The 24096-nt window shown below is 36.4% G+C and overlaps 1 protein-coding gene across 1 annotated transcript in view; it reads right to left on the bottom strand.

Annotated features, from left to right (window-relative positions):
* Positions 1–24096, bottom strand: part of CWC27 (CWC27 spliceosome associated cyclophilin) — a 223739-nt gene that overhangs the window by 161420 nt on the left and 38223 nt on the right. Inside the window, exons 8-10 of the mRNA XM_065905603.1 lie at positions 19481–19560; positions 18454–18487; positions 15196–15353 (exon numbers count right to left, since the gene is read on the bottom strand). Coding sequence (XP_065761675.1) covers positions 15196–15353; positions 18454–18487; positions 19481–19560 — 272 coding nt within the window. The remainder of the gene's footprint in view (positions 1–15195; positions 15354–18453; positions 18488–19480; positions 19561–24096) is intronic.

The raw sequence follows: 24096 nt of genomic DNA, 5'->3' as shown, positions 1-24096 counted from the left end.
TTAGATGCCAGGTGTTCATCTATGTTAAACTTCAACAGTTATAGTGCTATAAATAAAAAAGAGTAACTCAAAAATACATACATTACAAACATTCTTAAAATGTTACTTTAAAAACTTTTAAAAAGAACAAACAAATTAATCTTCTCATATGCAAATATGCCTTATGTGCTTTTTTTGGTGGAACAGTCATTTATCACTATTTTATGAAAAGTACCTTGAGTTAGTAGGAGCTTTTACACGTGGTAAAAGGCGATTACTTAAACTCCATGCATTAAGGTAATTCTAACATTTCTCCATTTTATGGCCCTAGCACCAAACACCCAAAGCAGTGACGCTGCACTGAACCGTCCTTAGGCTGCAGCCCCACTCTGGAGGCCAAGGTCCGCGGCGTTTGACTTTCGTTGAAGGCTGTGTCTAAGTACTATAGCGGGTGTTATGTCTCTTTCTCCCTAGTGCAAACTGTTGCTGTTCAGTGGCTCAGCTGAGAAACAAGGTGAGCTTGGCTGGGAGAAAGGTTCTCACTTTGTCTCTCTACAGTAACCACTGTCATCTGCAAACATCTGAGCCTAACATTGAAAAAGACAAATAATCTATATTTAAACCTGTTTTTAATCTTTTTACCTTTATTCATCTATACTTTCAATACACAGGAAAACATTAAGTAACATTTTTATCACTAATTTACTACAAAAATTGTGAGCAAAGACTTAAATATCTACTAAAACGTAAACACATTTTGTTACAAAATTCATTGCATACCATACAGTATCACTTAAAACAATAAAAAAAAAAATCCTAATTTTTAAAACTTTATTAGGACACTGATAAATCCTACCTAAGAGTATAATGATGAGCATAAAGGCAAATAATTAATACTGGTGGTAACTCTGCAATGTTATCCTGGCCTTTAAATTCTGGGCTATTCTCCAGCAGCATCAGGATTAGACATTCTCACCTTCTGTCACATGAAATATGCTTTCACAGGTCAGCCATAGATCTTTTCTTCTACATGACTAGGCAAGTACATACAAATTGCATCTAAAACTGAATCTTACCAAAGACCAGCAAGGATATAAAATAGAGACTGTAACACTCAAGTCTTTTTATGAGGCCTACATGAGTATCTTTCTGAACTCTTTGAAGTCCAGCCAAGGGTTTTTCTTTTTAAGTCCCTTACATAAAGTCCGACTTTAAGACATTTCAAGTTACTGTCAATACTGCGAACAAATAAGCAAATCCAGAAATTTTCTATTAATCTGTAATGATGAATAAAATCATTGATAAAAAAGTAAATGCTTATCTAAAAGGAAAAAGAAATTGGCAGGAAGTCATTATATAACTTTTGAAGTTAAGAAAACATTTTCTTAGGATCAAGAAAATCAAATATACAGCAAAGAACAAACCTAACTTCCTATCTGTTGAGTACATATATACCTTTGATCTAATGAATTTCTAGAACAAATTGAAAACACAAATTAAAAAGAAAGGATTTAATACTTAAGCTTGCATGCCGATTAATAACTGCCTTTGACCATAAGAAAAGTACTTTTCAGTAGGAACAGAATCCTATCCATTATCATACAATAAACTTGAGACTGTTTAAACAAGATAAATCTTTAAAGAAGCAGCTAAATCAACAATATAAATTTTAAAATGGAAAGCAAACTGTGCTGACATTACAAAATTTTCAATTAGTGATACCAGAAAAATGTATTAAGAACCTTTAACAAAAAAATGAAGTAGAAGATAGGCTTATATTCACTTCCTTCCTGTCTACATCCCCACCTGAAAGGACCTACCCTATTCATAGCCCTGGAAGAAACAGGCTTACTATATTTATTGACTTACTGAAAAATAAATCAAATAGAAAATGACATTAAAAATCTCACATTAAGCCACTGAAGCTATACTTCAAAGTAATACTGGGAAACCTATTTAAGGTTTAACACTCACATGAAAGTGAAAGTGTTAGTTGCTCAGTCATGTCCAACTCTTTGCAATCCCATGGACTATAAGCCCGCTAGGCTCCTCTGTCCAAGGAATTCTCCAGTTAAGAAGACTGGAGTGGGTTGCCATTCCCTTCTCCAGGAGATCTTTCCAACCCAAGGATCGAACCCGGGTCTCCTGCATTGCAGGCAGATTCTTTACCATCTGAGCCACCAGGAAAGCCCTCAACACTCACATAGGTGCATGTATATAGCACACACATTGAAATCAATAGAAATGCACGCTTCCATTGAACAAACTGACACAGATGGTATAGCAGTATCTAAATAATAAAAACTAAGGAAGGAGGAGAGGTCAAATTTTTCTAACATATCAAAACTAGCAAAAAGGTAGGAAAAAACTGTAGTGAATTCTGTGAGATTCTTCTTCAAAGTAGGTCTTTACTGAAGACTTTATATCATGTCTACTCTTAAAAAGACAAGCTTAAATAAAGGCTAAGATTCAATAAGGCTAACAAAATAGAACAAAATCCACTTGCTTAGAAGATTAATGCTGATGAAACACTACTTAAAATTGTAGAACTTGTAGAAAAAGTGACTTTGGTGGGGAGAAGAAACCCTCTAACTCCCTAGAGTAGAGTAACCATTGTCTTCTACAAAATCTGAGCCTGTAAAGGACAGATAAGTTAGTTCCAAACTTGTTCTTTAAACTTGTTTAATTTTATTCCCTAATGGTCCCAACATTGCAAAAACATTAAGTAATGTGTATTTTCATCACTAATTAACTAGCTTCAAAAACTGTGAACAAATCATACTAGACCTACTGAACGAGTTTTGTTTTTCTGTTTGCTTTCTTGAGGGGAGTAGGTCCTGGCATTTGTTGTTTAGTTGCTAAGTTGTGTCTGACTCTTTTGTGACCTCGTGGACTATACTCACAAGGACTATAGCTCCTCTGTCCATGGGACTTCCCAAGCAAGAATACTCTAGTGGGTTGCTATTTCCTTCTCCAAGGTCCTGCTACTGCTAAGTCGCTTCAGTTGTGTCCAACTCTGTGCGACCCCATAGACGGCAGCCCACCAGGCTCCCCCATCCCTGGGATTCTCCAGGCAAGAACACTGGAGTGGGTTGCCATTTCCTTCTCCAATGCATGAAAGTGAAAAGTAAAAGTGAAGCTGCTCAGTCGTGTTGGACTCTTCGCAACCCCATGGACTGCAGCCTACCAGGCTCCTCCGTCCATGTGATTTTCCAGGCAAGAGTACTGGAGTCGGGTGGCATTGCCTTCTCCAAGGTCCTAGCATATGCATTTTGTAAAAATCAACCAAAGTTTAAAACTTTGTCCCCAGGTCATTTGGGTATGTGCCGTCAGTAGGGATGGAGGCAATTATTTAAGCAGTGTGGGAGCCTCTCTGACAAGATGACACTTAAATAAGGAATTAAATGGCTACTAAGAGGAGGAATGGTTACTAAAAATATCTCAGAGAAGAAAGTTTCAAGCTTTCTTGAAACTTCAAGTACAGAGGCTTGAAAGACGAATGAGCTTTGTGTGTCTGTGGAACAGCAAGAAGGATAATACGCCATGTGTGAAGTGAGCAACAAGAGTAAGGTGGCTAACAGCTTGGTAATAAGTGTAAGAAAGTGAGGACCAGAGAAGAGAGTGGGGGGTTGCCTTTGCTAGAAGATGAATTCATATATAGATAAGTAGATTTCGTGGTGGGAAAATGAGAAAGTTCTCCCATTACTTCTGTTTCTGTAATGAAATATGGAGCAAGATGATTCGCCAAAAAGTAAGAGGAGGGATGTACATGTTGAGTGTTATTGATTGAGATGATTCTCTTCCAGGAACAACGAGAAAACCAACTAAGAAATAATAAAGCAGCTATTCATTTCCTCCCTTCCCACATTCCCACCTTAGAGAATCTGGCCTACTCACAGCCCAGGAAGAAACAGTCTTAAACTATCAGTTAGACTTAGGATCTGCCACACTTAATAGAAATCTATAACACACCTAGACAGCCTACTAAAAAGCAAAAACATCACTTTGCCAACAAAGGTCCATATAGTCAAAGCTATGGTTTTACCAGTGGTCATGTACAAATATGAGTTGGACCATGAAGAAGGCGGAGTACCGAAGAATTAATGATTTTGTATTGTGGTGAGGGAGAAGACTCTTGAGAGTCCCTTGGACAGCAAGAAGATCAAACTAGTCAATCCTAAGGGAGTACTCACCAGAAGGACTGATGCTAAAGCTCCAATACTTCGGCCACCTGATGCAAAGAGCCAACTCATTGGAAAACACCCTGATGCTGGGAAAGATTGAAGGTAAGAAGAGAAGGGGACGACAGAGGATGAGATGGTTGGATGGCATCACCAAGACTCAGTGGACATGAGTTTGAACAAGCTCAGGGAGTTGATGATGGACAGGGAAGCCTGGCATGCTGCAGTCCATGGGGTCGCAAAGAGTCCGATACAACTGAGCAACTGAACTGATGTCTATTTTTGTCTTTTCTGCCAGGAGGAGGATGGATAAGTTTATTACACAGGCACAGGTGTTTACAGCTATTCTTGGATAAAGCACAGAGGCTGTAGTAGATTGTGTTACTGTTTCTAAGCACTAGGTGAAAGGTTGATACTTCACCATGTGGACATCAGGCTTGGCTCTGGCTAAGCCATTATCACTTGCTCTGGCTAATAGAATGGTGAAGTGATATATGCCACTTCCAGGTAGAAGATTAAGAACTAGCATATGATTCATTGTCACTCTTTTCCCTCTACCACGCTTCTCAGAAAGAGGCTGTTCCTTCATCCTCTATCCCTGAATGAAAATGATAATGGAACAGATGTACAGATCCCACCAGGATGTAGCTAGAGCAAGAAATAAACATTAATTTTAAACCAGTGAGATTTGGGAATTGTTTGTTACTACAGCACAACCTAACCTAAACTGACTTATTTTTGTTCGGTTGCTCAGTGGTCTTTGGCTCTGCAACTGACTTAAAAGATGAAACTGAAAGTTGCTTCACTCGTGTCCAATTCTTTGCGACCCTATGGACTATAGCCCACAAGACTCCCCTGACCATGGAATTCACCAGGCAAGAATACTGGAGTGGGTTGCTGTGCCCTTCTCCAGGGTATCTTCTAGACCCAGAGATCAAATCTGGGTCTTCTGCAGGCAGACAGATTCTTTACCGTCTGAGCCACCAGGGGGAGCAATTAAATAAGGAACAATTCAGTATATATGTTTATGTGTTGAGACATCAATGTATAACAGAAAGAACTAACAGGAGAGAAGCAATAGGAACATCCAGGATTCCTGTCTCAATTCTTATCACACTACTTAGTCAATTATCCAAGCCAGGAAACAGTCATCTGGAATATATCTTTTTCCTCCAAGTCTCCTACATCCAATCTATTACCTCCTTAATGTCTCTTGTATCTATCCCCACAGATACTATCTTAATTAGCCTCTTACTACCTTTCCCTTGCACTAATGTATTAATCCACTAATTTGCCTTTCTGCTTCAGTCTCCTTGCTCTAATCCACTCCCTACATTTATACAGAGTAATACATATCCCTAAAACGATGTTACCACTTTGCCAGAAACATACCACATGAGATACAATTCAGTTGGACACACATGAGTCAACCCTAGACAACCCCTTTCTAAGCTCCATAAAGGTAGCAAACCACTGCAGGTTCAGGTATTGCCACTTTTTGGCCACAAGTCACTTAACCTCTTTAAGTACATTTTTTTTTTTCTTTGTAAAATGAGAATCATAATGTTACTTGCAGCTTTGTTTTCAGGATTAAATTAGAGAAATAAATTGACTTGGCAAAATTTATTGCCTGGTCACGCTGTAGAACAATAAACACTTGTGGAATAAGAGAACAAATCTCTGGCTGTGAAAACTTCACAGCTCTTATTGGCTTATCTAATTGTCTCCCCTTCCTAGAAACTAAGCAGCTTGAGAAGGGGCTGAGCCTTTCTAATCTGACCATCCTGGGACCAAGCACAGTGCCTGGACTAAGGAAGAACTCAAAGTATTAAATCTAAGTGATATCTGAAAGTGGTAACACACCCTGAATGGTTAGAGAAGGGAACAGAGAGATAGGCTGAAGTCGGAGTGAATAAAATCATTAATAACTAAAAATCTTCCTCAAGTCCTTGTGTAACTGGATGTGCTTTTAACTTTGTGCTAAACAAGAACTTGGCATCTTGGGTGGCTATTCTCTTCTGTATTTAACCAAACTACTCTTGCCAACTTCATTTACAGGTGAATTCACAAAGTCCTGATAAGGAAGGCAGGAAAGCAACGAATGTTTAAAAATTCTTCAGTGTGACTACATTGAACATTTCCTCAAATGCTAGATAACTTGAATGTTTTCCTGCACATAATCTCAATGCTGCATTTCAAATGTATAATTCCACTGCCTATAAACAATTGATACCACAGATCAACAGAATATAACTCTCAAGGGTAATACAAATCAATACATTCTAAAGAGATGCGGTTACTTCTCTATTTTGACAGGAGACTCTCCCCCAATATGTACATTTCACTGTTTTCTTTCTGTCATACAAAACCTAACTGTAAAAATGGCAGGGTGGTTATATTTCTGAAGTGTATAACTGAAGTTCAAGGACTTTTTGGTTTTATTTTGAAAGTGATTCCTTGGATATGGATTAAGGTTATCAATAAACTAACTGGGCATTTTTAAAGTGGTATTTTATTTCAAACTGCCCAAGAAACAGTTTTATCCAAATTCTTGCTATAAATACCCAAAAAGAAGAAAAATGGAAGCTCACCAGAAAAGTCAAATGATGGTATAGCTTATAACTATTTCATAATTTTAAAAATGACAGGTAAAGACAATATGATAAACCATCTAGTCTACAAAAGGAGATTATACAACACTAATTGAGATGATTTGACAATGCTAAAATGTTATTTCTTTTAGACAGTGGTTCCAAAAAATGGCCTATCATACTAGCATTTGGGTGGAACTTACGAGATTGCTGTATTTGATTATTCTTGATTTACAAAAAAAGGCAATTATACATTCAATCCTTTTTAAACCTGGTATTTTAATCTTTTCCTGAAATATACATTGCTTACTTAACATCTATAATATTTCACATGTACTTCCATTAGAGCACATGCCATACTGAATTGTAATTAATTGTTTATAATTTTTACTCTTCTGCTACAGTTGTGAACATTTGTGGGCAGAAACCATTTCTCCTTTGTTTTCATGTTCCTGGGGCCTGGCACTGTCTGGCATATAGCAGTTCTTGCACAGTAACTAACAATAAGAGAATAGAAAGATAGATTAAGAAAGAACATATTAAAAAGAAAAGTCAAGTTCTAGTAAAAGTTAGTATGCAAACTAGCTGCTACCAGACTGCTCCAAAACTTAACGTCTGATGTTAAACCCAAATATTTTCTGAAAATATAGTATTTAAACCACTACTACTCCATACCAAAGAAATAACACTTGCAAATTTTAAGAGACCACTTATCCAGTATACAGATCTTACATTTCTTTCTTTTCTTTTTTTTACTCTCTGCTTCAGTACAATATCTTGGGCAAACAGAAGGTGAAAAGAAGCAGAAATGCTCTAGCTGGTTAATTTCATTCCTTGCTTGTAAAAGTTCTGAGAAGATCAGCAGGGGGACTTCTTAGAGATCATGATTTTAATGATTTACATAGGATGGTTAGAATGTCTCTGGACTTCAATCTTTGTTACTGTACTATCTTTTAAATTTTGTACTATCATTTAAAAATGTGCACTATCTTTTAAATTTTTGAAACTTAAAAATGATACTATCTTTTTGAATTCGTTAAACTAAACTTATGTACTGAAGACAGCTATGTAATTCTTCAAGTTTGATCATAAAGTAAGAGAAACAGAATACAAAGTATATTAAGACTCAGAAAATTCCCTAAGGCTCAGGAAACACTTCTTAATATTTTTCAGAAGGCTAGAAATACTGAGGAAATAAAAGTATTCAAAATTCCATAAGAAAATGTGCTCACATATTTCAAATTCAACAAAAGGAGACTTACTGTGTAAGGCTAAAATCAGCAACAGCTCATTTGGGTGTTCACCCAGGCCAAAGGAGGTATTTCTGACTATATTATCCCTTGTTCCATAATTTAAAGTTCAACTCATTTCAAACTCAACTTCAATATTTATATCTACATTTTTGATACTCTCAGATAAGATAGTTCATATTCAGTCAACCTAACAAAGCTTATGAATAGAACACAAATTAACTTGACTTTACCAAATAAGAGAACTGTTTTATAGAAAAGGAATAGTGCCACAGTTGACTTATTGTGACATAACATAGCTGACCAAACGAGGACCTGTGCAAACACCAAAACTAACATTACTCCAGTTAACCTTGAACAACTACTACAGAAACTAATGATGGCGATTTCAGGGTATGTGTCAAGATTTCTTTGATTTATATTTTAATTTGATGAAAATAATATAGAAGAAAGAGTAATCACAATAAAATTAGAGACAATAGAAATTACACAATAAAAGACAGGCTTTCCATGATGACTGTAATCAGCAAAACAAACCACTGATTTCTGACTATCCAGTCTGCTTGTTACATCTGATTTTACTGTTTAGCCATTTATTATAAATCTATACACATATGCAAAAAAGTAAGAGCAGACAACTCAGCTTGGTTTATGTGATTAACTTGCAGCAGCTGAGCTCCACCTACAGGCAACAAAAGGATTCTTTAGAAAAAGTTTTAAAACAGGACTTTCCAGAAGACAAGCTGCAAAGCCTTTCAGTTAACCCTGAGTGCACATCAGAATAACCTGTGCTGTCTAAAACTGCTCAGGGTCCAAACACTTTGTCTTGATTGAGTCGGGGGGTGGGGGAGGCTGTCCTCAGGTGATTCAAATATATGGAAAAGATTGAGATACTGATTTGTGTTTTTAACAGCACACATTTTGAAAAATATTAGGAAAACTTAGTATCATTCTGTTTCTTCTAAAATGACTTCCCACTATACTGACCCTTTTACTTTTTCAGAGATTAAATTGAGTTCCATTGATATTAATATCTTGTCTCTGTCAGACTGCAAAAAAGACTTGGAGGTGACGAAACTTTTTTTTTTTTAAGTCTAGTGCTTGGTGGGGATTAGGGTTCTTAACCCTAACTGCACACTAGAATATATGGACAGATTTTACAAAGTATTATTGCTCTAAATTAATATTATATTCTTAGGAGTTAGAAGAGTAGTTACTGTTAGGGGGATAAAGGAAGAAATAACCAGAATAGGGCAAGAGGGAGACCTGTGGGTAATGGCAATTTTGTTTCTTGAACTGGGTGATGGGTATAGGGGTGTATTTGGTTTGTAAAAATTCAGCAATATGTGCACTATGAAATATAGTTCATAAAGATAAATTCTGTATGTATATTATATTTAAATTGAAAGTTAAAATGTTAAAAAAGGATATGCCTAGACTTCACTTTAGACTAAATCATTCAGAATCTTTGGAAGTGGAATCTGGGTATCAATAGCTGTTCTTTTTAATAGTGAATCTAATGTGGAGTCAGGAGGTGAAAACCACTCCCCTAATGAATCACAAATGCATTCATTCATTTATTTACCCACTCATTACATAAACTTTAATGACTAATTACCATACACTTATTACATAAGACTCAGAGGACCTAAAGATAAATAAGATGATCTCTGAAGAAATTCACTCTAGGCAATGCACAGAAGGCAAGCCAATAAATCTCATGTGATAAATACAAGTAAGTCACTTACAAGATCTACAGAAATGATTTGTCAATGAAGGACTCATTCTTCTTTGTTGTTCATTCATTTACAAAAATATTTGTGTACTTATGATATTTGACCACAGATAAATGGACATAATCTGCCTTCAAGAAAATAACAGTATAACGATACACAAAGAAGAAATATGTATACATATATATATGTATATATATATATATATAAATAACCTGATGTCATACTAACTATCACAGAAGCATGAGAAAGATGCTATAGGAATACCCTGGGAACCACCCTGGGGAGTTGAAAGCTGCTGACCTTGGAGCTAAGATGATACAAAAACTTGAACTAGTCCAGTGGCACTGGTGGTAAAAATTACTATTCCAGAGGCGTGCTTCTCAAACTTGAACATACAATCACCTGGGGACTCTACTAAAATGCAGATTCTGATTCAAAAAGTGTTAGGTGGGGCTTGAAACTTAGCATTTCTATAAAGATCCCAAGTGAAACACAATTTAAGTAGCAAGTTTGTGAGGAGGATGGTTTTTAAGAGGGAAAAAGCAAAAAAATGCCAAATTCCACAACAGAGACACTAGGAAAAACAAAAACTGGAAAGTAGTCACTAGATGTGTCAAATACATGACCTCAGGAAAAGCAGTTTCAGGAAAGTGACAAAGGAAAAGCTGAATGATGTGTATTTAAAAATATATGGAAACTAAGATGGTGGGGACAGGAAATAAAATTAAGTGGTTTTCTTTTTTCCACTCCTTAAGTCTATCCACAAATTGAAGGAAAGGCAAGAGGGAGAGAAAACTAGTAACAAAGGAAGGAGGATGGAATCATTTTCAATGGGTAGAGGGATTCTCACCTTTACAGTAGAAGAGGAGGAGATAAGAATTGATCTGAATAAACAAGGAAAAGTTAAAGAAGGTACTCCCATTTCACAGAGCAGAAAGCCAGGGGATCTGATGAGACAGTGTGAACCCGAAGTTGAAGGGGAGCACCAGGGGCGGGGTAATGAAGATGCACTGGAGGCACAGCTGAGGCTGGACTTGCCCCTGGCTGTCGGGTTCTGCTCAGCAGTATTCAGGAGTCAAGGTAGAAGCTTAGAGAAAGCGGACTGGATAAGAAAGGGTGACACTATACACTGAGAAAAGGAAGGAAGCAAGAGACAGAGATCCTCAAGTCAGAATAAGTACATGAAAGAAAAGAAAGGAGAGGAGGTAAGAAGAGCTTTGGATTTTTTTCCCCTCTTGAACCCCTAAGTATTTTTCAATGGAACAATTAGGAAAATATTCCACTCTGTAAATCTGCTAAAAGTTATATTGTGAAATATCATTCCCCAACTTAAATATTAAGTACTCAAGAAACATGCTTGTAGGTTTACCATCCAAAGTGATAAACAGCTTTAACAGATTCCAGATGTTTCCTTACCACAAATTTTCAGTAAAATCACACTTTGAATGGCTCTAGCATAAAAAGTTGATCAAGGCTAGTCTAGTCCTTGATCGTATTGCTCAAATCAGAAAACGACTGAAGGATAACAGGGTACTTCAAACACATCCAGGTGAAAAGTTTGTATATACCAAAAGAATTGATTTTTGAATAGATAATGGTTTCACATTGACATCCTACAGGGTTGGCAACTATCTATAGCCCCTACAATTTAACTTAGGCTGAGCAGTGATTTTCTTTTGTTAATAAATACAATTATCCATTTTTTAACCACATTACAATTTTTAAAGACTCCTAGAAGTTCCTTTTTCTTTTAACATAAAATTAACTTGAGACAAACTATAGTGAAGCTGGTACAGCTGACCAAAACTTCTAATGATATTGAAATTTCTTTCCACTCAAAATAAGTGGTCATGAGACAATCATGGACATTTCTAGACAAGAGAGAAAAACTGTATTTTCTCTTTGAAATTCTGTACTTTGTCCTGACCTCCTTATTTTTCTTTCATTTCTCTTTGTAGGGTACAAGAGGGAAGATAAAGGAGGGAGAAAGGAGGATGTGAATACTGAAAACTTGGGGAAAGAGAAGAACCGTTATAAATACATGTTTTGTATTTACTATGGCAAGTTTTACCAAATAAGTTTTATTTATTCTTGTAGAAAATTCAGCTTCATTAAACTTTAAGTTATATTAATTACAGGGTATGTAAGTATTTAAAGTTGTATTAAGGCCAACAAGACAGAGTTGAGGACTTAAAAAGCACTTACACATGACAAATATTTGGTTCACCTATTAAAAACTCAAAGTGTATTTTTGTCACATTAGAAAGCTAATCTTTTAGAAATCAGGTTTAAATTGCAAAATTCAGACTTAAATTGAAGACAGTAGGGAAAACCACTAGACTATTCAGGTATGACCTAAATCAAATCCCTTACAGTAGAAGTGAGAAATAGATTCATAAACAGAGTGCCTAAAGAACTATGGATGGAGGTTCATAACACTGTACAGAAGGCCATGATCAAAACCTCCCTAAGAAAAAGAAATGCAAGAAGGCAAAATGGTTGTCTGAGAAGGCCCTACAAATAGCTGAAAAGAAAAGGGAAAGGCAAAAGAGAAAAGGAAAGATACGCCCATCTGAATGCAGAGTTCCAATGAACAGCAGGGAGAGATAAGACAGCATTCCTAAGTGATAAATGCAAAGAAATAGAGGAAAACAATAGAATGGGAAAGACTAGAGATTTCTTCAAGAAAATCAGAGATACCAAGGGAACATTTCATGCAAAGATGGGCTCAATAAAGGACAGAAATGGGATAGACCTAACAGAAGCAGAAGATATTAAGAAGAGGTGGCAAGAATACATAGAAGAACTATACAAAAAAGATCTTCATGACCCAGATAATCACAATGGTGTGATCACTCACCTAGAGCCAGACATCCTGGAGTGTGAAGTCAAGTGGGCCTTAGGAAACACCACTCCGAACAAAGCTAGTGAAGGTGATGGAATTCCAGTGATCTATTTCAAATCCTAAAAGACTATGCTGTCAAAGTGCTGCATTCAATATGCCAGCAAATTTGGAAAACTGCCACAGGACTGGAAAAGGTCAGTTTTCATTCCAATCCCAAAGAAAGGCAATACCAAAGAATGCTCAAACTTCTGCACAATTGCACTCATCTCACACGCTAGCAAAGTAAAGCTCAAAGTTCTCCAAGCCAGGCTTCAACAGTATGTGAACTGAGAACTTGCAGCTGTTCAAGTTGGATTTAGAAAAGGCAGAGGAACCAGAGATCAAATTGTGAACATCTGCTGGATCATAGAAAAAGCAAGAGAGTTCCAGAGAAACATCTACTTTTGCATCATTAACTATGCTAAAGCTTTTGACTGTGTGGATCACAATAAACTGTGGAAAATTCTTAAAGAGATGTGGGTACCAGACCACCTTACCTGACTCCTGAGAAATCTGTATGCCGATCAAGAAGCAACAGTTAGAACCGGACAGGGAACAACGGACTTGTTCCAAATTGGGAAACAAGTACGTCAAGGTGGTATATTGTCACCCTCCTTATTTAACTTATATGCAGAGTACATCATGAGAAATGCTGGGCTGGATGAAGCACAAGCTGGAATCAAGACTGCTGGGAGAAATATCAATATTCTCAGATATGCAGATGACACCACCCTTATGGCAGAAAGTGAAGAGGAACAAAAGAATCTCTGAAAGTGAAAGAGGAGAGTGAAAAAGCTGGCTTAAATCTCAACATTCAAAAAACAAAGATCATGGCATATGGTCCCATCACTTCAAGGCAAATAGATGGGGAAGCAATGGAAATACCGAAAGACTTTATTTTCTTGAGCTCCAAAATCACTGCAGATGGTGATTCAAGCCATGAAATTAAAAGACACTTGCTCCTTGGAAGAAAAGCTATGACCAATCTAGAGAGCATACTAAAAAGCAGAGACATTACTTTGCCAACAAAGGTCTGTCGAGTCAAAGGTATGGTTTTTCCAGTGGTCATGTTGGATGTGAGAGTTGGACCAGAAAGTATCAAAGAACTGATGCTTTTGAACTGTGGTGTTGCAGAAGACTCTTGAGAGTCCTTGGACTGCAAGGAGATCAAACCAGTCGGTCCTAAAGGAAACAGGTCCTGAATATTCATTGGAAGGATTGATGCTGAAGTTGGAGCTCTAGTACTTAGGCCACTGATGGAAAGAGCTGACTCACTGGAAAAGAACCTGATGCTGGGAAAGACTGAAGGTGGGAGGAGAAGGGGATGAGAGGATGAGATGGTTGGATGGCATCACTGATTCGATGGACATGAATTTGAGCAAGCTCCAGGAGTTGGTGATGGATAGAGAAGCCTACCGTGCTGCAGGCTATGGGGTTGCAATGAGTTGGACATGACTGAGTGACTGGACTGAAATGAACTAAAAAATCAGGAAATGCATCTCCTGAGTAAGAGAGAGAAATGGAGTATTCTTGATTATATTCATGATCTAACTAAGAGTTCGATCTGATAAGAGGCCTGTCAACTCCACACTTATATGATCACTAAAATCTTCATCCAATAGTGGCCCAAAGTTAATCAACTACATTAAATTATTCAACAACGATTTCTTGAGCATCAGGTGAATGTTGCCAGAAAAAGATATTTAAAGACAACTTCTAGTGCCATTTCTGAATGCAAAAGGTTATACTATCAGTGGAAATTTCTGGAGAAGTACTTTTCTGGTTACATAAAGAAAAAATTTAGAGATCTAAGTGATGGTAATATGAAAATGCTTTTTTAGTTTTTCTGTATGAGGTTGAGAAACATGATAAAATAAAACAATGTTGCTTATACGGAGTTATATCTATCTTACCTCTAATTGTAGGTCATTCAAAGAAAACAAACGCTATCATTTTTTAAAGCTATATTATTTTATATGTGTAACAAAGTTGTAATAACAGAATTATAAAAGAGAGCTTTTCAATTAAGTTGAATTTCAGGAGAATAAAACGTTGAGTCACAAAATTCAACAAGTCTTTAAAATGAGACATATGCTGAGATTATTTTATGATACCACCAAGATTAGGAGGGGTAGACAGTATAAATCAGACTTGAAAAAATATTTAAGAGTATTTTCAGGCCTACACCCTTCTTAGCCATTTTTGACAAATTTTACTCTCCTAAATCTGAGGACATCTTTTTGTTCTGTATGATGACTTGACTTCTCTTGTTTGTTTTAAACAAATAGTCTTCCACATATAGCTAATATTTTGCTTACCTCAAATATAAAAAAAAAAAACTTAGAGATTTTTAAAGAAGAGATCAAAGAGAAATAAAGCAGAATTTTACTCTTAAGACCATTGATGTAAATAAAATTGGTCTATTTTCTTTTAGGCCTCTGAGTGGGCTACTGGTATATATATCAAACATTATGAAAATAATATTTTAGAAAGTAAGTTGAATAGAGGACTCAATCTTAATTTTAAATGAAGTATAAAAGACAGAAACTCTGATATTTCAACTGCTTGACTCACCTGCGGCTAACTGATTTCTTCTCCACTTCACTCTCTCCAGCTGTCTTAACATTCTCACTTGTGTCCTTTTTTAACTTTTTTGCAATTCTTTCTCTCATCTGGTTCCTCTCATCACCATCAACATATTCATCATGCTCTGCACCTTCATATTCTCCATCCTGTAAAAATTTAAATGTAGCATTTACTGGGCATTCCATTATCTCCTTTCACTTCCAGAGGTTTGTCTCAGACTCTTCTCACTGCATTTTACGCCAGGTTTTTTTTGTTTGTTTGTTTCATTTTGAACTAGTAAGGACTCAAATAATCTGCTACAGGTGGGAATTCCCACTGGGGTCTGCTCTGAGCATGCCATAGCCCAGCAAGGGGTGTCGCTCAATCCATAACCAGTCCCTCTGTGCAGCAGACTGTGCCCCCGCTGGATCACCCAGACTTTTCTGTCGATCTGTTGTACATTCTTGTTCTTCCCCAGCAGGCAAGGTGGTTTCTGGAGGCAGTTGGCTAGCATACTGACCCACGTATTAATGCAAGTAAAAGAGGTGGAGGTAAAGAAGCTGGTAAATTCCTCCTACAAACTAAGACACAGCAATCACTCCTCTCTCAAAACCCTGCAATGAGTCCCCAACTCTACCAAGACACTATACAATCTGTACCTCCTTGGCATAATCTCCTACAATTCCAGGCCAGCAACACAGCCAACTCTGGAGTTGCTCTTCCTTCCAACCTGAAACTCTTGTTTTATGAATCTGCGTTGCTCACCCTTTCATCTGCTTCATGTCTCTGAACGTTACGCTCTCAGTGCTCCTTCTCTTGATCACCCTAGTAAAATGGCAGAACCATACGCTCACCCACTGTGGTCTCTATTCCCTTTCCCTGTTTTGTTTTTCCTCAAAACATTTATAACTCATTTGACATACTATGTATTTTAATTATTTATATGATTGTTGTCTTCAATAATCAGAGGAAGGACTCCGTAAGAGCTAAAATTCTGGACTGTTGTGCTTATTGCTAAATTGACAACTTTCAGAATATCTCCCTGGATTAATAGAGAGTGGAGTGGACAGAAAAAGGAAGAGAGAAGGAGGGAAGAGGGTAGAGAAGAAGGAAGAAACTACCGAAGTTGATCTTTTTCTCTTGTGATTCTCTGACCAGGTGAGTCACGGTGAGGCAGGATTCTTAACTTGAGGCCTATAGACTCTAGGGCAGTGGTTCTCAGGCTATAAAATGTGGATTGTTTCTAATCTCTGCAGATAGAAATTATGAGTGCTTTCAGTGAGATGTTTAAGACTTTCTTTAGCTTTAAAATTTCATAACCATTGACCTAGGTCTTCCATGCACGGTCCTCAGGAGATAGAAAAAAATGCCATGCAAATTAGTAAAATTTCATTTGTGGATGCAGAGTCTCCTGGGACAGAGGTCCACCGTTTTAGTGACTGCAAAGGATCCTGGGACACTAAACAGGTTAAGGATCATACACTATCCTTAGGTGACCTCACCCCCGCCAAGACCATAAGAACATATGGATAATTTTACACCAGGCCTTGGTCCCACCTTCCAGATCCATATTAACATTACACGGATGTCTCCAAGTCATCTGAATCACAAAATGTACATTATTAAGCACATTATTTTTCATCATTCTCTCCATCTGTCTTTTGTACCCATCTAACAAGCTGCCCAAATCAGAAATCTTACGGTTGTCTCCCTGAGAATAAGTCACCTCTTAGACCTCTTTCAAGTCTGTCTCTCTCCCATCTCACTGTGATGAGATGTGACTTTCTATCAGCTCTCCTCTCAACAGGACTTCCCTGGTGGTTCAGACAGTAAAGCGTCTGCCTACAATGCGGGAGACCCGGGTTCCTAATCCCTGGGTCGGGAAGATGCTCTGGAGAAGGAAATGGTAACTCACTCCAGTACTCTTGCCTGGAAAATCCCATGGATGGAGGAGCATGGTAGGCTACAGTCCAGGGTTGCAAAGAGTCGGACACGACTGACTGACTTCACTTTCTTTCTTTCTTTCTCCTCTCAAGATAGCTCCCTGACAGTTCTCCTTGACTCCTGCCTATTTCTTCTAATTTGTCCTCTTTAACATTGCCAACAGGGATCTTCCTAAAATGCAAAGTTGACCACAGCACTCTTCTTTTTAACTAATGCCCTTCAACTGTTCCTCATCACTTTTAGAATGAAATTTAAACTCCTCACCATAGTCTATGAAGCTCTCTACTCCTTGACTTCTCCCAACCTCTCAACCTCATCACTCTCCCTCCTGTCACTAAGCTCTGGTCACTTTGGTCTGCTTTCAGCTCCTGAAACACAACAAACTGTCTCCTGCTTCAGAGGCTTTTGTAGATGTAGCTCCCTCTAACCCTCTTCCTTCCTGCTCCTCACAGTGAGCCTCCTCAAACTTTAACCTTAGTGGGTACTTCCTAAAGAAGGTATACTCTCTCCTTGCTACCATGCGTTAGCATATGCTGTTCTCTAAGCTAGAATAATCCCACCCCTTACCAGTTTCTTTTTTCATCTAGTTAACTCCTAATTCTCCTATAAGACACATCACAGCATCATCTCTTCCCAAAAGGTTCTCTTGAGGTTAGATAGTCATTCTTTCTCTGTTACACATAGAGAAAACGCTGTCTTTTGAATATGATAATAGATAAAGCTGTGTTCTTGCATGGACAGTTATGTGTTTCCTTCTGTACAATGCACAGATCAATGAGTTTTTATATCAAGTGGCAAATGAATGATTTGAAACACTTGATCTCTCACACATAAAGGAAATCCTGCCTTATCAGCTCTAATACCCAGTACAAGTAATGCAGAAACATCAAGACAGTTTTAAGAAAGAATGTTCTGAAATATGTGTATGAAGAAGGAAACTACCATAAATGACTGATCCAAGCATTTCCCATATAACATGTAGGATGTCACGCATCAACATTTAAACTTATCATAATAAAACAAAATCAATGACATCTAAATTTTGAGTATTCATGTAATGTTATGTGAGATGGAGAAAAAACAGGCTAGAAATTCATATATAAGATTCTTATTTTGTAGGAAAACAAAATATGAATACACTATGAAGGAAAATTCCAATATTGAAATACATAATTTATTTTTCAAATCTTTCAAAATTTTTTCAAAATTTTATATATGTATAAAAGATAATATATAATACTTTTTAGGAAAAATAATCATTTGTAAAGATTTTGAATTTTCTATAAGCTGTTCAACTATATTTATACTAAAATTAATACTCACATCATCTGAATCTTCTGCTGCATCCCCTTTTTCACTACAAAAAATAAGAAAAACAAATTTTAGCTTCAAAATGAAACTAGCAAAATGACTCAATTATCCAAAAATTTAGAATATTTTGCTGTGATTAACAGCTCAAAAATACTTCAACGCAGGAATTTCAGAATGGCAACATAGAGCAAAGAGAAACATTTTAAAAGGAAGTTGTTTTTATAAATAGAATAGACAGTATGCTCCATTACCACAAATACAAATTCACTAGGATTTTTTTTTAAAAAAGCAAATAACCAATAGTGCTATTTTTATGAACAAAAGGCTGCAGAAATTAATTTCTTCTATTGGTTTGATGTCTTCAGGCTGAAGAAGACAAGTCTTTCAAATACAAGTACGTTAAGAAGAGATTGTTTCAATATAGAATTTCTGAAAATGAGCTAAACTCAGTATCACAGTATTTTAGTCCCCCTTGCAGACATTGGTCCAGTAAATCACATACAATTAACATTTAACAGTCAGACATTTTCCCATACCAAAGAGAAGCAACAAAAACAGTAAGACAGTTTTCTGGTAACTTCTGAAATATGTAAGGAATACTCAGTGAATATATAATACTCAGTGAACTGGTCCAAAATGTGGTGATTTCCTCACAAAACCCTTCAAATCTGATGTGCTTACTCATGATTCTGAGACAAAAATTATTCAAGAAGAAGGTTAGTAAAAAAAACTTTGAATTAAACATTAAATCATTAAAGCGGACAGCTCTCTAGTGTTCAAACTATCCCAAGATTTAAAAGTTTAACAGACAACTTTGAATTTAATTAGCTCAACAAAGATAGATAGATAGCAAGAGAGTGAATGTGACTAGAGTGATTCTCTCTCCATTATGCTAGTAGCTCTATTAGCCCCATTACCAAAATACTTTAGTTTTTTGGTTGGGCTGACAAAATTTGACTTATGAGAACTGACTGCTTACTCACAAAGGGAGCCAGAAAATTATCTGAGCCAAAAAATAAGAGCTTAGCACCATACTAACCTTTCAACAGCTGGAACAGAGCTGAGATGTGGATCATCTTTAAGCAAGTCATGACTACTTTTGCTTTTCCCCTTCATGCTCTAGAAAGAAATGTACAATATAACCATGAGTGGAGGAAAAAACAGTCTTCCAAAAGGACAAGTTAACACATTTACATAGAATGTAGTACTGGTATACTGTGGTTATTAGTAAAAGATACATGTTCCTGAAAATCTAAGTAGAAACAAAAGCTTTGTAAAATAGCAATCTTATTCTCCTATAGACTAAAAATATTATTTGAAAAGTATCTCCCTTCAAAAAGTGTGATATATCCTTAAAAACAAGTTTACTGATTACTATTTCCAAACACTAAACACTCTTTATTAGTTCCTAATTAATTTTTGATTGATATATTAAAACTTAGAAGATAAACCACAAGAGTAATTTTGAAATAAACACACACTATTATTCTTCAAATATACTGTGTATACTAGCAGTATAGTATTCTTGCACAGAATCACTTTTAAAATGTACCCAAGGAACCAGATGAGAACATCTATAAAATACTATTTAACATATGTAAAAGATCTTTTCATGTATGACTGTTCATCAGTGACCTAGTATTTATTAAATAATTTCAAAAGTCATATTCTCAGTAAATTTATACTTTAAATTTATACAACAAGACATTATAAGATAAGAAGTAGAACTATTAAAAAACTGACAAAATAATGCCATTTTTGACAACATGGATGGGCCTAGAAATTGTTTACTTTGTGAAGTCAGACACAGAAAAACAAATGTCCTATGATAATTGCCTATATGTGGAATCAAAAAAAAAGTACAAATGAACTTAGTTACAAAACAGAAGCAGAGTCACAGATGCAGAAGCCAAACTATGGTTACCAGGGGATAAAGGAGGGGGGGATAAATGGGGAGACTGTGATTGACACATTCACACTATAACATGTAAAACAAACCAAGAGGAAGCTACTCCACAGCACAGAGAGCTCTGCTCAGTGCTCTGTAATGACCCATGTGGGAAAAGACTCTGAAACAAGAGTGGATACATGTGTATGTACGTCTGATTCACTCTGCTGGACACCTGAAACACAGCACTGTAAATCTAATACACCCCAATAAAAACTAAAACAAGCTACGACTATTATTCTAATTTATTAAATATACACTTGTGTCAGGCACTGAGCTGCAATACAATATTCCCACATCTCAATTCCTCTTGTCCCCAAATGAAAGTTTAGTAAGGCAGGCATTATTAGCCCCATTTTACAGATGGAAAATAGACTTAGAGAGATTAAGTAATTCACTAAGCTAGTGGTAGAGGATCTAGGATTTAAACCCTGGTCTATCTCACAATGATATAGTCTATTTTTCTTTTCCTATAGGCTCCTACGGACCCAGAACAACTGGCCTGTTTTAGAGCTGCAGACTATTGTACAAGCTTCCCCACCAGGTGAGAAAGGTGAGAAACTTTAAATTCATACTTTCTATCTTAAGGTATAAAGTTGCTTACCATTCCCATCCCTCAATTAATCATGCCTGAGTGACCAGCATGAGGTTAGAGTTGATAGGAAAAAAGATAATTTCTATCTTGAAGGAAATATTTATTTTGAAAAGTTCATTACAAAATGTGTTAACTGAAATTTTAAAATGTCAAATACAGAGAGGTGAAAAGACCTCTTTGCCTTTATACTCATTCTTCACTGCTTAACAATTTTGAGAACAGGCTTCTAAATTTGACAGGCGGCCTTACTTTGAAGCAGATGTATACTTTCTGAAATTTATTTCCATGATGAAAATAATCAATTTTAGAATTTTTCTGTATTAACATGGAGTACTCCACATTTTAAAGACCTAATCAGTTTAAACATACTTATAGTCCAGTTTCACTAGGCAAAATAAAAACTTTTCTCAATTAATCTAAAGGTACTATTAACTGACCAAAAACTGAAGGTGGTATAATAGAAAGAACACAGGAAAAGAAGATAACAGTTGGATCAAAAGAATTTCAAAATCTAATAATCAGTAATTCTATGGACTTTAGGCCAAAAACTTGTACCATTTGGGGAAAGAGAATGACCTCATCAGACTTCAGAACCTATGCCTACAAAATGGAAATAATAGCAGTTTTTTTAAATGAGATATGTGCAAAAAGTGAACAAATGAATATAAAATGACCTCAACTAGAATAAAACACAAGCATCTTTTTTTCATGTTTTCTTTCTAAAATTTCTTCCTTCTGCATCTCTAGCCACCAATGTTTACTTTCATTTACTCTAAGAAATAGTTCCTTATCAATTCTCCCCAATGTGCTTCCTTCATGGAGTCACAATTACAGACATAACAGCCAGAGGAGACTAAGCCAGCCTCAGACTCTCTAGTCCAGAAACAGATAATAGATCAGGAAATGAGAGTTGCACTAATACATACGAGGAGTAAGATTAGAATTCAGGTCTCCAGGTTCTTGGTCCATTAATAAGCTCTACTATTCCATTTACTTGTAAGTATTAGTTTATAATTGTCAATTAACATTTTTAAAAAATGGGTTTTTGGACTTCCCCAGTGGTCCGGTGATAAAGAATCTGTCTGCCAAAACAGGGGACACAAGTTCAATCCCTGATTCGGGAAGATTCCACATGCCATGGGGCAACTAAGCCCATGTGCCACAATACTGAACCCATGGGCTGCAACTACTGAAGCCTGTACACTCTATAGCCTGTGGTCCACAACAAGAGAAGCCACCGCAATGAGAAGCCTGCATACCACAACTAGACAGTATCCCCCGCCTGCAACTAAAGAAAGTCCGCACACAGCAACGAAGACCCAGTACAGCCAAAAATAGATAAACAAAATTTCTTTAAAAATGGTTTCTTGTTTATCTCCTAAAACTTAAACTAGCTTAAAGGAAAAGAAGAAACTTGTCTTAACATTAACTTTAAGAAAGACTTCACAATAGAAGGAAACTGATTAATAAGAATAATCATTAACATTTCAAATTTAAATGAATATCTTCAATTAAACTAGTATAGAAATATATGATCAAAAGCAATTTTTTAGATGTCCATTCCCACTATAGTAGACTGAATCCTGCAGGCCAAGAAAATAAATAGGAGATAGGCTCTAAGAGGGTAAAAATGAATTCAAATATTTCTTTCATGCCTATTCTTTCTGAGACCTATTTTAAGGTTCTTATTTATACCATCAATAATAATTTCAGAGAAAAAAGAAACACCAAATATACTTTAAAATAATTTTTGAAGAAGTTACATAAAGGCAGCTGGTTCATTAATCGGTTTAGGGACTGAAAAAAAATACTAAATATATTTAGTGAGCACAATAGAAGAAGCTCCAAGGTAAATTCAAAACTATAAGCAAACCTGAAAATGAACATCAAAGGGGATTTTGGAAAGTTATATTATTATCTGCTACTTCTTATCAAGAACACAGAGGTGGTGAAACAGTGGGAACTAAATACAAGTAGAAAGCAAGCAAGAGGCACAGTGGTCAAGCAGTTGGAAGGTCTGAGAGTCAATTTCTAACTACCTCAGTGTGATGGTTAATTTTGTGCTATGTACCAGTTGTCTATTCAAACACCAGTCTAGATGGTGTTACAAAACTAAGTATTTTTCTAACATGTGATCAAACAAATCAGTAGACTGAGTAGAGCAGATTATCCACTAAAATGTAGGTAGGCCTCATCTAATCAGCTGAAGGCCTTCAGAGTAAAGACTTTCCCAAGAAGAAGCAATTTGGCCTCAACACAGATCTTTAACTTAAGACTGTCACAGTAACTCCTTGAGAGTGCAGCTTGCTGGCCTACTCTACTGATTTTAGACTTGCCAGCCCCCATAAACACATGAGCCAATTCCTAAAATTCAATCCATCTATCAGTCCCCATTTTTCTCTATCTATATATAGAAACTATGTGTACATATATATATATTTCGATGATGAACCCTATTACATTCTTGTGACCTTTAGTACAGAACCAGAAAACTTAACAGTTAGGAGGAAAAATCTTAAGCCATTTAATCTAGTCTCCCACACAATTCAGGAATCTCCTTGACATCACTGACTAGTCAACCAGTAGCTCCACACTGGAAAGGAGCTTAATAACTACACACACACACACACACACACACACACACACACACACGTGAAAAATCACCCCTTTTTAAAGGAGTTCTGTAATTGAACAACTCTTTCTCTAATCGGAGAAAAAGAAAATCTATGTTTAATTTTCAACCATCCAACTAATCCTATTTCTGCCTTCTAAAACTAAAACGAACCATAAATAAGTGCTGTCAATAGGAATACTCCACACAGTTTTATTTAGATACAAACAGGTTGGTAGGCAGCTAAAGATGTCCACTTCCTGATACTCATACCCCATACTGTGGGTATGTTTCTTGACTTGGCAAAAGGAACTCTGTAGGTAAATTAAGAATTTTGAGATGAGGTAATTATCCTAAATTATCAGGGTGGGTCCAAGATAATCACAAGAGTCTTTATAAGAAAGATGGAAGCAGGAAGGTCAGGGGCAGAATGACGAAAGATAAAAAAGTCTTGACCGGCTATTGCTGGCTTTGAAGATGAAGAAGACATAAACCAAAGAA

This window comes from Muntiacus reevesi, chromosome 14, assembly GCF_963930625.1.
Source record: "Muntiacus reevesi chromosome 14, mMunRee1.1, whole genome shotgun sequence".
NCBI classification, from domain to species: domain Eukaryota; kingdom Metazoa; phylum Chordata; class Mammalia; order Artiodactyla; family Cervidae; genus Muntiacus; species Muntiacus reevesi.
Note: the sequence above shows the minus strand (reverse complement) of the source record. Positions and strands in the feature narration are given on the sequence as shown.